Below are 15,167 nucleotides of genomic sequence, written 5' to 3'. Positions count from 1 at the left end.
TGATAGGAAACCTTTGAGGTTCGGGATGAATAGTTTGTCTTCCTGGAGCCAGCGCTGCAGGATGGGAGGGTAGCAGGAAGTGAGTCAGTAGTGGATCGTACTTAACCAGGAAACAGCCTGTGTGCTGCTGAGGTACTGATCCAAATCCACAGGGGCCGAGCCAAGAACTGCACGGTTCAGGTCTAAATATATAAAAGAACAAGATAAAAAAAAATGACAGCCTGCTTGTGAAAAATACATCTGAAAAGCAGGCCAAAGGGCGTTTTTAGATAATCTGTGATCTGACTGGAGACGCAGACAGACAGCTCAGCGGTCACAACCTTCATCCGGCTGAACAATCGTGACTTCAATGAATTACTTAGAGACTTTGACAGAAAACAAAAATGCGTCAAATGAATCATCCGAGGTACTGACAACACAGGAAATACTTGAAACTGGTTGATCATGTATTAATTTTATTTAAATACTTACAACCTCACCTACAGTGTACAGTTAGAAAACTCCACTCCTCCAAAGACGGGAACTGGATACTGGTCAAATTTACATAGTGAGGAAAAAAAGGAACCAAACAATAAAAAGAAATCCATAAAGGAAAAAACAAACAACTTTCACACTTGCTATAGCTGACACTCAGCCTCCTGACAGGCTTTTAAATGGACTGGCAGGGAGGAGGACACAATAGTGAATTTTTCTTATCTGAATCTTCATACACAAAACCAGACGTGAACGTCTTTCCTCTCCTCACACAGCTGCAGCACGCCAACGCCCCACTGAGGTGAGTGGTAATCTCTGACATACAAAATGACTCAGCTCAAAATTTACAAGTGAGGAAGTATATTTACTCAAGTATAAAAAAATAAATTAAAACGTTTATACACAAGACGGACGAACACGATCCTGAGAGCTGTTGTACAATCTTCACTTTCTGGAGGTCAAAAACATCTGAACCCGCCACAACTGACCGCTCACGTACAGATTCACCAACGAGACTGGCAATGAAACCGCTCCCTCCTTACAACAAACAGGAACAACCGCTTTCCCTCACCCTGATTCAGACGCTGGATTCACTTCTAATTCACACAGTTCATGGTGTTTATGGCAGACGTTCTGGAGAGAAGACTTGCACTCTCATCTAAGCTGCGAGTCCAAACCGTGAACATTTCCACAATTACACGTCCACTTTTTCAAACTTTTTTTTAGTTTGTTTCATTTATTTTGGTTGGCATGGTTCAGATGAAAAGCAGAGGGGGCACAGATGAATGCGACATGTACAAGTCATCTGAATTTTAGGTCCAAATGTAGTTTATGATTGTCATGGTGCCACCAGCCAAGCGTTTCAATTGAGAATGCAAGGCAGAAAACTTCTCTATTCAGAACAGCTAATAAAACAAAACAAAGAAACTAAACGCTGAGATGTAGATGACTTTTAATTCAGTGGTCCAAATTCGAATGTAATTAGGAGGAAATACATGGAAATAACTTTGACAAAACCAGTTTTGGCAGCAGAGATAAAAGGACATGATTCAATGGATAACTAACCGCTACCTAAATGTGCCAATGGAGAGCGAAGTGACAGTCAGTCATCAGTCTGAGCAGCTAAACCTGTTTCCTGCTTTTTCCTAACGCCCCCTTAAGCTTTACGGAAACTAGAGCTTAAGTGCTCTCCATATTCACAAACCGATAAAAATAAATGTTCAAGTGAAAGTCTGTTTCTCCTCACAGCAACAAGACTGGAGTAAAGGCAAAATCTGTGAGAATTAGGGGCTTCAACGGTTGTGTAGTGGTTAAAGAGCCTGTCACCTGTAAGAGCTAAACACCTGAAATGGAGCTGTACATGAACAGCCTGAAGGGTTACAGCCACTCAAAATATAAATACAAGCCTCAGAGACACAAGCTGACAGTGCAAAGGAGTAGAAAAATACTTAAAAAAGCATTTAAGTAGAATAAAGACCATTTCAGTCATTTCTGCAGAAAAAAAAGTAACGTGGAAAGAAAAAAAATATGCTTTAGTTTGATTTGACGCCAAAGACAGAGGACAGTGGATGAAAGCAAAGGCAGTGATATGGAGGGCATTTAGTTTTTGACAGGTGTAAAGTAAGTTGCCTCAGTGCTCTTGATTCTTTTTAAAGAAACACCAAAAATAAACAATATATTGTTGGGAAAACCAGATATAAAAAAAGCTTTTAATTTGTTACAAAGAGCACAGCCATCTGTAACTAACCAGAAAATATGCATATATACACGAGCACATCAGCTTTAAGAAGAGAAGAAATATGAAACAGAAGGATGTGAGAAACTTAAATAAAAGGAGATTTAAACACATGTGATGCTTAAAGTTTCATTCCATATAAATGTGTTCTGTTGTCAGGATAATCATTTTCATTAAGCACTGAGATGAGAGAATACATCTATTTATACATCAATAAGTCTGTTTAAAATAGAGATTTCACTTTAAACTTTAAATGCTACCCGAGAGTCTTTTATAGAATCTGAAACACTGTGTTTGGGTGTGTGTGTGTGTCTGTGTGTAATATGTCTGCTGCCAATCTTATCAAAACTCGTCTTACAGGCAGTTGCCGCAGTGCACGTTTCTCTTTTCACTGACATTTTCAGTGTCCAAAAACCTGAAACAACCCACACCCAGCTGCCACATCTGGGGCGTCAGGGTCCCAGGATCAGTGTCACTGGCAGAAGGGAGAGGCTGTGGGGTCAAAGCCTTTGAAAACTTCCTTCAGGGAGCCGTTGTCCTGCTCTGTGGCCGCCTGATCAGACTGTGCAGGGCTGTTTCCTCCAAAGGGGCTGCTTGTCCCGCCAGGCTTACTAGCCTGCTTCACAACACCAAATAAAGAGGATACTGGTAGGTTATGGACCCCTGCGGGCCCCTGGTCTGCAGCAGATCCAGGAGCACCCTGACCTCCAGCTGCAGCCACCCCAGCTGCAGCAGCCCCGCCCTGAGCTGTGGAGTTAGGTGAGGGCGCAGGTTTGGGCCGGGGCCTGTTATAGCTGTTGTATCTATCCGTGCCTTGCTCTGTACTTTTCTCTGGCTCAGGTTGGTCCAACGCAGACTTCCGAACAAAGAGGGGCTCCTTGGATTTAGGTTTACTCGTTGTGGGGTCACTGAGTTTGGACTCAGTTTGGCTGGCTGAGTTAGGCGAGTTGTTAGAGCCACTGCTGGTACCAGGGCTGCCTGGTTTGTTAGTCCGAGGGTCATACAGACTAATGCTGCTCAGCACACTGGCACCCCCTTGTGTCCCGGCCCCTACACTGCGCCCTGCCCCAACTGAGGAGAGCAGCCGTGGGTCATAGGGAGCGATGGCAGGTGGAGAAGAACTAGATGTTGGTGCAGGAGATGTGGACGGAGGGGGCACAGGTTCTGATGGCTGCTTCAGTGCCGACTTCGGTGGCTGGAGACGGGGATCAGAGGGGACTTTGCGGGCAACACGGGGGTCAACAGGCTTTTCTATAGAAGCTGCAGGCATGGACTGAGGTTGACCCATAACTGGCATAGTGGTAGGGGGTGTGGGTAAATGAGGAGGAGAAGGAGTCTGGGACGTGCTGGAGTTAACATTCTTCAGGATGCGAGACAGAAATTCAAATTCTGGGAGGGTAGAAGCTGAGGAGGAGGGAGCAGGGGCGTCTAAGGAAGGAGGAGGCTGTACGGAAGGAGGTTGCGAGTGAGAGAGTGGCGTGTGTAACTGCTGCTGCTGACCGCGGGACAGACGTGAGTCAAGGGTGGACACGGGAGGGATGCCTGGGGGTAGAGGAAGAAGGTCCTGCTTGGGAATAGGGAGCGGAAGCAGATCTTCAGGAGACCAGGTGATGGTTTTAGCGAAGGCTGGCATGTGAAGAACAATATCCTTCTTGATGTGGCTGAACTGCTGCAACTGGGAACGTGGGTCTTTCAGAGCCATACCCATGAGCGGATCCAGAGGAATCGGCACGGGCTTGTCCCGTAGAACCCGCTCAGTCTCCTCCTCATCCACTGCCGGGGTCGTGAGCGGAGGGGGCTTATAGACCAGGGGAGGTTCAGGCTTAGCAGCTGGAGGCGAATGGGAGGCAGATCCTGCTGAGGCAGCAGCAGCTAGCCTAGCTAGCCTGGGGTCTGCAGGTGGTCCAGATGACGATGGAGCGAGTGTGGAGTGGGTGGGGTCAGAGATTTGAGCTGACTCAGCAGCACGTGCCAAGCGTGGATCCCGAGCTAAGCGGGGGTCTGCTGGGCGAGCCGGAGGGTGGGAAGGAGAGGCTTTCACAAGGCGTGGGTCGCTCGGATGCCCGTCAGATTTTTGAGGAGCCTGGGTCTGCTGACGGAGGGTCTTCAGGATGGAAGTCACGCTACCACCGCCATCCTCATCCTCACTAGAATACCAGTTCCCTGAGTCACCTGGGAAAAGAGGGATTTGACATTTTGGTCAACTCTAAGCAATCACTGAAAGGATCACCTCCATCTCATTTCTGTTACACACAAAATGGTTTTAAGTCTTAAGTCTTTGGTTTTACAGGTTTCTCCTGTTTTTAGACAGTCATACGGAAAGAGGAATACTTGCAAAGGATGCTACATCTCACTATGCCACAGGAATCATTTATACACAGATGCAGGTGCTGTTCCTCTACCTTCAGTGTCTCTGCTTTTTTCTGCTCCTCCCTCAGCCATCCTGCGAGCTCTTTCCTCTTCCTCTTGCTGCTTCTGTTGGATCCTCATGAAGAGGACGCGCTGAGCAGGTGGCAGAAAGTCAGGCACAGAAATCCCCCCCTGATTGGCTGTGGCTCCATTAGCAGGGCCTTCCTGGTTGCCTGACTGATTTCCAAATGTTCCTGTGCCTCCTCTCTCGTCCATACCGGAAAAGCCCTGGTAACTGTCACCTGATAGGGAACAGACAACATTCTCATAAGTTTAAGAGCCACTATTGTTTGAAGTAAGCTGCTCCAACTCTATTTTGGTATTTAGTATAAAATGATCTCACCTTCTTGAACCACACCCTCCATCTTCATACCCTCTTGCTGATTGTAGAAGTTATTGTAGAAGTTTCCTCCTCCCTGAGGAGGACCTGGAGGCATAGCACCTCCATGTGGAGGGCCTTCTCCTGGTGGAAATCCTCCCATCATTGGTGGTCCACCGGGTCCCATGTTGGGAGGGCCCTGGTTCATTCCAAGGTTGGGGCCCATGTTCTGCATGTCAGGGGGCATCATACCTGGAGGGGCAGGGAATCTGGGAGGAGGGGCACCAGGGGGCCCTTGAGGTCCAGGTGTTGGGGTCTGACCCTGGTTGGTACTGGGGGCCTGGCTTCTAATACAAAAGCGGGAGTGTGATTTAGAATTCGGATAGTGACTCTCAAAGCAAACTTTTTTTTAAATTATTTAGAGTTAATTAAAAAAATGTAGATACTAGTTCCTGTTACACATTATTCTCTCTGCTAGTTGTGCATTTCCTAGAAGTCTGACAAAACCAATAACCAAACACTAAAATAATTATTGCACTGAAAATCCTTTGTCTACTCAACACTCAGGGCCCGCAGGTTTTGGGAGGAACCTTTGAGCTGTTGTGAATCTAAGCAGCTGCTTCTCAGCCTTAAAGCAGTTTCACAGATGTTCAGAAAACATTTTCAGTTCTCAGAGTAAAAACCTCAGACGGTATTCCTACATTCCAAAAACTGAGAACTTGGATCTTCTTACAGACAAAGTCAGGATGCGGATTATACAAATACTCTCTTTAATTCTTTGCATTTCCGATCTCTTACCTAACTGCGAGTTTCTGGGCCAGCTGTCCTGTGGGCTGAACTTTAATCTCAAACAACGAGGGGATCTTCTTCCCCATGCCTCCTCCTCCTCCTCCACCAGCAGGAGGTGGGGGACCCATGTGGGGAGGAGGAGGAAGGCCAGGGGGATTCGGCGGGCCACCTTGGAAGGGACTTCCATCAGGACCGTGGACAGGTGGACCGACGCAGGGACCAGGGACAGGAACAGGCCCTGGTCCTGGGGGACCTTTGACAGCTATGGGCACCTGATTAGGTCCAGGAAGACCCCCAAAGTCACCAGCTGGAGGCCCAGCAAAATCCACACCACCTGTGTTGGTTTCAACAGGAACAGGCCGGGGAGGGGTTGGAAGGAGGCCGACTCCAGGAGGGGGCTTAGGAAGCGGGTTAATTCCTTGCTTCTTCAGCTCCTCCACCTCTTTTTCGTCCTCAGCTCCAGCTTCTGCATCCTCTGCCAGCATCTACAAAACCAAGAAAAATACTCTGCTGGGTGAATCTTAAAAAAAACACAACTGAAGGCAAACAAAAACAACAGTCTGTCAACTTAAACTGGCAGACTGTGCGAGTGACAAAACTTATATACACTTAATATTGTGAGAGTTTACAGAAAATAAACGAGGTGACTGTCTTCGAGGTCGGAGGTTCCTACCTTGTTAAGCAGCTCCCGAGTATCATCATTGAGTTCCTCGTGGGAGAACATACACTCGTCACCATTGACACACTTCCCTGTGGTGTGGAACAGCTTACAGGGGAATTCACGTAGCACAGGAGTCAAGGAGAAACACTCGTGTCACATTATCAGTTGTGTCAACATAGTTATCAGACAAAGTGGGTACGACGACTGATACAGCACTGCATCACATTTAACCTCACTCACATACAGCAGTACATTTACCCTGATTATTGGATATAACAATTTGCTAGTTCATCTTTGCTTCATAGTGTTAATGGTTGTTAAAACTAATATGAAAACTAAATGGTCATTTTAACGATTGGAGCTTTTAAAAAACAAACAAACCCTGAAACAAAACACTGGCGCACATATCGAGCAAGGGGTCAACTTTGGCCTGGTGGCCCGCTGGGATCAGAATAAACTGGTGTAAACCCTGGATTGATTTCACTTATGCAACTTCATACTGGTAAATATTGCCAGCTTGACTCTTAACTTGACTTACTAGTCAGAGATTCAAGTTTAATTTGATTGGAAAAACTGGTTCTGATCCACAACTCCAGACTGCCTTATCTATACTGATAAATAGGCTCTCCATGTGGTCAACAGCAAAGGATATCATGCATGTAAGGACAGTGGTCAGCTCGGGCACAGAATCCAGTGATGTAGAACTTGCACAACTCCTTCTTCTTTGGCAGCTCAATGTCATGGCTGAAGTTACAGTGGTCGCCCTGTTGTATGGGAAAAAAAGTGTGTGTTATGGATGTCAGGGCTGAGACAGCAGCCCACAGATAATTTGTAGACCAAAATAAACAACACAGCAGACATTTCCTCTGCATCTTGCAGCTGTGGTTATTACATGCTGCTGTAAGAGTTTATGTTAGTATAAAACCTTTTATAATATTTGCATTAAGCTATAGATTCCTGGCACCAAACGTTGAAATTTCCACTGGAAACAGTTATATTTTTATCCAGTCAGGAGGTAGCTAGTGTGCTAAACAGTATAGTTGAGTGTAAATTTGTTTCTAAAACATCTTTATAAAACTCTAAAATACTATTTTAAAAATGTGTTTGCGTTTGAGGTCTGAAATCATGAAAAACTATTAGAAAGTTACTTTCAGCACAGCGGACAACTCTGCATGTTTGATTTGGCAGAGATGTGCGCCGGATGCCCTTCCTAATGCAACCTCAAAGGAGATGAGCACATGTCCGATTGGAACTAATGTAATACAAAATTTGTATATGTGCACTTTGAAAAGTGAACTTAACTGTATGTATACAATAAAAGAGCATTAATAATACATATTATTGATATTTGTGCCATCCTACCCAAGTGCATCTCCCCTCGATGTAGTACTTGCAGATGGCCTTTCCTTTCTTGTCCTGGTGCTTTTCATTCTGATTCCTCCTCCCCATTCCCGGTCCATCACCTCCAACACCATCCTGAATCCACCGCACACAACAAGCAAATACAAATTAGCTGTACTGTCCAGTTTGTTACCAGATCAGGGCGCTTTAGGCTGAGCTCATAATAATTATGAAAGTTTTACCCCGTTGTCCATGTCTCCGTTGTCATCATCATTCCCCATGTCTCCTCTTCCTCTCCCTCTGTTTCGACCCTTTGCTCCTCTAATCATGCCACGCCCTCCTTTACCTCTGCCTCGCCCGCGGCCGCCTTTACCACCTGGTGGAGAAATCAAGAGACAGTGTGAGTGAACTTTTGGGCAAAAAAAAGGATATATTTCCCCATTAATTTTGCATAAATCCTAGTTTTAGCCATTTTAGTTCCCTTAACCGTCCCTTTAATGCAACTTTCTGCTGATTGGCCTCACAAACAGGTTTGAACAGCATGTGGGGCTTCAGTGCTCAGCTAGAGCTGTGTGCCATAGTATGGACATTTAGCTTCTACGACATCAACAGGATGAAAGATTTTAAAAGAAATACTGAAACTGAGTGTTTAGAACAGTCTGGTACCTCAGTTTTTGGCTCACAGAAACACTTGCACATACACTGATGGCATTATTTGAGTCTTTGTCCATATTTAATATGTGCACACACAATTATCTCAATAATATATGAAAACAAGAAAAAACAAACAACGTAGGTCAAATTTAAATAAAAGGAAACTTTAGATTTCTGCAAGAAATTAGAGACGAAAAACAAACCTCTGCCTCTGTCTTTGGACTTCTTGTACTGGTTGAGCTCTTTCGAGTAGTCATCATAGTCATCATCACCCATGTCGTAGTCATCATCTCCATACTGTAAGGACAGGGATTATTATTGTCATTTAACTGACTCTTCGTGAACTTGGAGCAAAATATAAATAGAACAGAAGTTGTATGTTTGTCTAAGCCAGATCAGGCTCGTTTTCTGAAGTAAATTATTGCTCCATGTGGTCTTTGTTTACTGGCACACTTCCAGTATATTTAAACAACTGCACACACACACAAAACACAGGAAATGTAGGAGGGAAACATTTTTGCCTTCTAAACTTTGACCAAAGCAAAAGACAATGGGTTTTATTCTGAGCTCTAATCCTCACCTCCATTTCATCTCCGTAGCCGTCTCCATCATCATCTCCTCCCATCTTTCCTCCTCCGCCTCGCCCTCCTCTTCCTCTGCCTCCTCCTCTTCCCCTCCTCCCTCCTCTCATTAATCCACGGCCTCTCTGGTTCTTCATACGACCTCTGGCCCCTGCACAAAGACAAAGAGAGAAGTAAGAATAAGCTACAAAAGTGGGACACCACCTGTCAGCAACTTATCGGTGAAATTTGTATTGATAAAAGAACTTGTATGTATGTGTGTATGTATGCAAATATGCTCGAGTGCAAATTCAACTGTGGTGCAGGTAAAATAGTGAACTTTGAAAGCATCCCCAGAAAAGACGGCTGGCCTTGTCACAACGTTGGATCTTAGGTTTAATTTTTCCGTGTACAGTCTTGCTATGAAACCGTGTTGACTTGTCAGCTGAGCAAATATTTAGCATACAGCAGAATATGTTTAAAAAGTCTATTTTTCAAACTGCCGTGAAATTACCTCGCCCACCACGGCCGCCTCCTCCCTCCTTGGCCTTTCGGTACTGGTTGAGCTCCTTGGCGAAGTCATCGTAGTCGTCATCCCCCATGTCTTCATCTTCCTCTCCCTCAAAGTTGTCATCTTCGTAGTCATCGTAACCTCCGTAACCCTGTTTCTCCATCTTCATGTAACCACCCCTCTTTGAGCCACCGTAGCTCCCACGAGACTAGAGAGAGATAAGACATTGATAAACTGAGAATACTTTCATAATGTTCACATTATATTATGGACACGTAACGTGTGTTGGGAAAGTTTTCTTTTCAGACTTACAGAACCGTACTGGGGGCTGTACTCTCTATATTTCCTTTTCTCACTGGGACTGTAGTCAGACTCATCACTGTAGTCTGAGTGGTCATCATCCGAGGACGCATGACGCTGAGAGAAAAAGGGACAAATGTTAGAGTTGATATCTTTGGGTTAAGCCAGAAAACAAGGGTGTTTTCATCTCTGCGCTTACTACAATTCTTACTTTATGTCGTGATTTGCGTTTCTTCTTGGACCTCCTCTTTTCTCTTTCCCGCTCCTTCTTCCGCTTCCTCTTACGACGGTGGGCTCTCTCGTCGTCTGAATCGCTGCTAGCGTGGCGCTCCCTACTTCGCCGAGGCCGCTCCGCCGACCCATCGTGGCCTCCTTCACCTCCACCCACTTCTTCACCGTCTCCACCTGGACCGACTGCTGACACACCTCCTGCCATTTCTTCCTCCTCCATTTCTCCCCCATCATCTTCCAACTCACCCTCCTCCAGCTCTCCATCTTCTGCCCTGTATATGAAAAGAAAGCCATCTTTAATATTATGGTCACAAAATTTTACAAAGATAAATGCACAATAAATTTATACAAACAAAGAGGAGGAAGCAAGAATGACTTTATACACGCAGCTGGGGGTAAATCGGCGAAAACGAGTACAGAGGCTCGGCGAATTTAAAAATTGAAGATACAGGAATACATGCACAATTCAAGAACGAGTCATCGATCATAATCTGCTGCTAATATCATAGATGGTGCCATTTTTTCACGTTTGAGCCGTTGCGATTTCAGACTTTTCAGAAAATTATCGGTCAAATTAATCTAGATCCTTGTTTACTGTTTGTTGTATTTTTGTATCCTGGGTATGCCGCTGAGAGGAGACCCTGGGATAGATACAGGACATGCTGGAGAGATCATGTCTCTCAACTGGCTCAGAAACCCCTCCGTGTCCCCTTGGAGAGCTGGAGGATCTGGCTGGGGGGGTCTGGGGGTCTCTGCTTACACTGCTGCCATGTGACTGTGATATGAAACACGAGCTGATGGTTGTATATAATTCTAAAAGAGACTATTAATCTGTAGCACGTACCACTTTCTGCCAGGAAAATTTCTGATGCTGAAGATTTACAAGGTTATACGGTGTATTCTGATGGACCGTCTGTCACACCGTTAGATGGATAAATGTAAATTTAACTGCAGAATTTGAAATCTATGGCAGGTTGATGTTAAAGTTAATGATTTTGTATTTGTATACACATGCATTCCTGTAAAGACTGCACATAATAAGTACCTGGGACTGCCATAAGAATCAGCCCAGGATGACCTTTCAATCGTATAAGCCAGGTGAAGGCAACACTAAAATGTCAAACACAACACTTTATGCATACACTGGGAGGGATATATAATCGCACTCAAGATTAAAAAAACAAACTCAAACGCTCCTGCAGTGAGGTTGGACTGCACAGCTGCTTATTGACATATTATCTAGGTCATCCAAATAGAAGGATAGATAAAAACACGCTGAATGGTGAACTAAAATACTGTGTATTCAAGGCGAACTTTCTACATCGTCTACACAGCTTCCAGAAAGCATCAACAGCTTTCCTTTGGATTTAATCTCATAACGTGACGAGCACGAACAATTTCAGACTTCAAATTAGGTCATGTGTATATGTAATACTGTGCTCCTATTATTAACACTCACGACAGCAATACTGGTGTATTTTCACCTCGTGAGCCTCTGTGCGTGTATTATCATACACAGATAAAATGCAATCATCACTCCTACAGCAGCAGAAGTAACCACAAAGGAAGTCTGCGCAATATGCCAAGTGTTTGTGTTTTTGTCTATATGCAGACAGATTTTAGCCACCACAGCTGGAACACTGCCAGAGTAAAAGGATTCGGAGGTAAAAAATACCCTATAAGGCCTTTTTTTTCTCTTTTGAATGTATTTTAACTTCTAATATGAAGGACATCCATCTGGTGTAGAAAGAAAAATAAACAGAGACAGTTCCTGATGTTTGATGTCTGCTGCAACTGAGGACTACCTCAGAGAAGGTTGAGTACTTTAACGTGTTTATGTTTGGCCATCTCTCAAAACAACAACAAGAACTTGCAACAGAGTGCTGCAGTAATGAGTCTTAATCTCAGATTAAATTGCCGAACAAAATATGTATTTATCATAAACTTTTATTTCCCACAGAGCACATTTCCTGCCACAATCTAGAAGCCCGTGGAAACTTCCTACTGGCTTTTAGTTGAGGGAGCCAGATCGATGCCAACTTCTGGGCCGGCCCACAAAAGGAAAAGAAAAACCCTGTGGCACTCTGTTACGTCAAAACTGTGCAAGACACACGTCATAAAATGTTGACACAAAAATGTTAGTAACAAAGAAAAGAAAAAATATTAGTACCTCCCTATTTGAGTAAGACGCTTGTGTGTCTCCTGCAAAGGCCAACACCCAAAGTAGGCTGACAAGCAGTGTCCAGCAGTCAGGGAGAGGTCTGAGCTCTGGATGATGTGAACAGGAGTTAACTGATTCACTGAGAAGACTACTGCCATTCAGTATCAGACTCTCAAAGGCAGGTTTTGTCCTCCTCTGAGCCCACAGTGAGCTAAGATGGAGCAGGTGGTGGAAGACAGTTGATCTGCTTTTGAGGCAAAATGTCAACTCCACTGTACGTGTAGTCTGCACCACATCCTCAGCTCACCAGCTTTCTCAGGGGAAGCAAATTAATCAGCCTTAATCATCAGAGCCCAATTTCTCCCCTCAAAACAGCAAATATATTATTAAAAAAAAAGAGAACGCCACAAACACGTTAGCTTAAAGAATGAAAACTGTCTCCAGCAAAGTCCAACTTCCACCACAAATCCTGGCTGCTACCAAGATGTAGCCTGCCAAGGGACTGCTTCAAGGAGTACAAAGGTCATCTTTCATTAGTAGCTGTTCCAGATTTGACTGATTTTTAGGTTTTACAGTGCAAAGATATCCACAGATGACCTAGTAAACTCTCACTTTTATTAAAAATGGGCTCATAAAACCTGGATTCACTGCCAGAAAAAAAATCAGTTATCTGCTGATTGCTCACAAGACACAATCCAGAATAAACTACAAAATCTGTCTTCATATTTGGTACTCGGGACCATGAGCCAGAATTAAACTACACTTATTCTCTCGGGAAATATGTAGAAAGACACGCAGTATCAGATACCAACTAACCCAGTCCAGTCCATTTTTGACATATTATCTAAAACACTTTAACAGACTCTAAAAGATGATTTGTCCTAAAAAAGCTATCAGCTTTTAATCAAACACCACAAACTCAGTCCCCTACTTTATGACTGGCATTATTGCACAGACCTGTTACAAAGGAGGGCTCCCTTTCATAGCACAGGGATTTGGCTGTATTGTGGAGGCAGGTTGTTGTGAATAGGGGGTGGCTGGGAATCGCTATGGGCACAAGCTGTTGGCCCCCCTGCAATTCTGAAATACCCCCATACACACACATAGCACCTGCTGCTTCCTAATTTAGGGAATAACATAAAACAGCAAACCCCATTCAAGCATACTCTATACTACCAAAACAAGCTTAGCTGTACAGAGCTGTGGAGAGGAAAAACTGTTATTTACTTTGTTATTTGTAAGCTGAGCACAATAAAGTCCAGTCCTGTGCATGATCAGTTCGCCATGTTAGTTACACCAGACAGTTTCCATTTATATCCAAAGTGTAAAATCTCCAAACAAACCTCCTACCAGACAGCTTAGGTTTAGCAGAGCACATGATTATTCCGGATCAAATGGTTTACCATGCATTATGGCACATTATTAGCTCAATATTCGACTCCATAACTTAACTCTATAAACACAAAGGGCCACGATTAAAATGGGGAATACTTACTGTGACGGGCTTTCTTCACATTTTGCACTCAAAACAACAAAAAAATAAAGCTTCTCGCTAAACTTTCGGGGACACTAAGTGGGAGTTTGTGGGGATTGGAAAGTGGGGGACCAACCGGGTACAGCAAATTTTGCCAACTGGGGATAGTGGAGAAGGGAACTTTTGTGTTTGACTTTAAACACTTTTGGGATGCTTTGCAGACGTTTTACACATTTTGGGGGAGGTGGGGGGACTTCGGGGGGATGTTGGGGACGAGTCAGTGTGGGCACGACTGTGAATAAAAATGGCATGTTAGTTAAAATACATCCATAACTACAGTAAAACGAAAAAAATCTAAATTTAACGACAATTAAACTTAAATGTTTGAGGGCGTTCATAAGGGGAGCTAAAGGGTTTTTCTTATTTGAGTTATTTACAATTAATGAGACGATAACAATTTTAAGTGCGTAACGCCAAGGGTGCAATTAAGTGCTACGCTCCGCCAACGGCACAAATGCATTTGAACCGATAATAATCGACGATAGTGATCAAATAACTTAAAGTTGGGCTACTTAAAAAACAGCAGCCATTAGAAATATCGACGACCTTAAAAATCACAGTCAACATAAGTATTAGCCGTTAGCTTAGCCTTTCTCTGTTGTTGCCAACAGCATACGTTGGTAACACCAGCTAACATGCTAACGCTGCTAGCCTGAGAGTAGGCCTCACCGTTAGCAAAAAACCCACCAGTTTAATGTTTGTTTTTTCCTTGTACCGCTGTGATCGCTACTGATACCAAACACACACGATTAATTGAACTAATTAGTTAAGTTTTTTAAGAGAGGGTGATTAGTTAACCAAGGCGCCGTGATCAATCGTCGAATTGTTAAGTATGGTCGCTTAAAGTATGATTTATCAGCCGTTTCAACCTCATCTCTTTTCCTTGAGACAGGCTGGCTCGAGTCGATTGCTCGTTGATTGTGATAAACGTAAATAAAACACAGGGAACAGCGTTATCCCAGAAGTTTTTTTGGCCTCCCAGTTGGCGTTGTCGTATCAACATGGCGTTACCTCTGTACTCGTTTTCCAGAAAAGGCGAATTTAATCCCTTTGACAGAAAAAAAGGAAAAAGAAACCCCGGGCTTTTTGTGTAAAAGCACAGGACAAATAAATAATTTCATTTAAATATGACTGTAGAATTACTCGACCTTTCGTCAGTCAGGAGACTGTTGTGTTCGTGGTTGGTAGTTGGGGAGTTTGGATGGACAGTCATGCTTTCCACAGCCATTTCCTCTAGCTACATTGAGGTGCAAAAAATTACAACTCGACACTGGAAACTACTGGCTTATGCGTCACTTCACACTAGGATCTAATTGTTTTGATTTTAGGAAGAGTTTCAGTTCATAGTAGGCAATTCTCCACTACAGTTGTAAGAGAAATATTGAGTCCTGACGTTCTCCGTCCTACTGTAGCGATGTGAAATGACGACTGATGAACCTAAAATGGCCGACCGTCTTCTCCAAGGAGAAAAGGGGCTGGCCTTCCCGA

At 44.0% G+C, this 15,167-nt stretch overlaps 1 protein-coding gene across 3 annotated transcripts; it reads right to left on the bottom strand.

Moving 5' to 3' along the window:
- Positions 1–438: 438 nt before the first annotated feature.
- On the bottom strand, positions 439–15,152 carry zc3h4 (zinc finger CCCH-type containing 4). Of its 3 annotated transcripts, none has more exons than XM_084950077.1 (14): positions 13,641–15,152; positions 9,965–10,256; positions 9,766–9,870; positions 9,457–9,661; positions 8,963–9,114; positions 8,586–8,679; positions 7,971–8,104; positions 7,750–7,863; positions 7,040–7,151; positions 6,400–6,509; positions 5,736–6,211; positions 4,962–5,284; positions 4,612–4,860; positions 439–4,381 (listed from the first exon to the last, which is right to left on the bottom strand). In XM_084950077.1, exons 2-14 carry the CDS (start codon positions 10,202–10,204, stop codon positions 2,682–2,684), a joined length of 4,014 nt encoding a protein of 1,337 aa, XP_084806203.1. In that variant the 5' UTR covers positions 10,205–10,256; positions 13,641–15,152; the 3' UTR covers positions 439–2,681. The 3 variants fall into 3 exon arrangements, with proteins under 3 accessions (XP_084806203.1, XP_084806201.1, XP_084806202.1); XM_084950075.1 differs by having other exon boundaries at positions 14,828–15,152; XM_084950076.1 differs by having other exon boundaries at positions 4,962–5,281; positions 14,828–15,152.
- Between the last annotated feature and the right edge of the window lie 15 nt (positions 15,153–15,167).

The sequence above is a fragment of the Perissodus microlepis genome, chromosome 14, assembly GCF_051167445.1.
Source record: "Perissodus microlepis isolate ML-2025 ecotype Zambia chromosome 14, ASM5116744v1, whole genome shotgun sequence".
NCBI classification, from domain to species: domain Eukaryota; kingdom Metazoa; phylum Chordata; class Actinopteri; order Cichliformes; family Cichlidae; genus Perissodus; species Perissodus microlepis.
The sequence above is the reverse complement of the archived record's forward strand: the minus strand, read 5'-3'. Positions and strand labels throughout refer to the sequence as shown.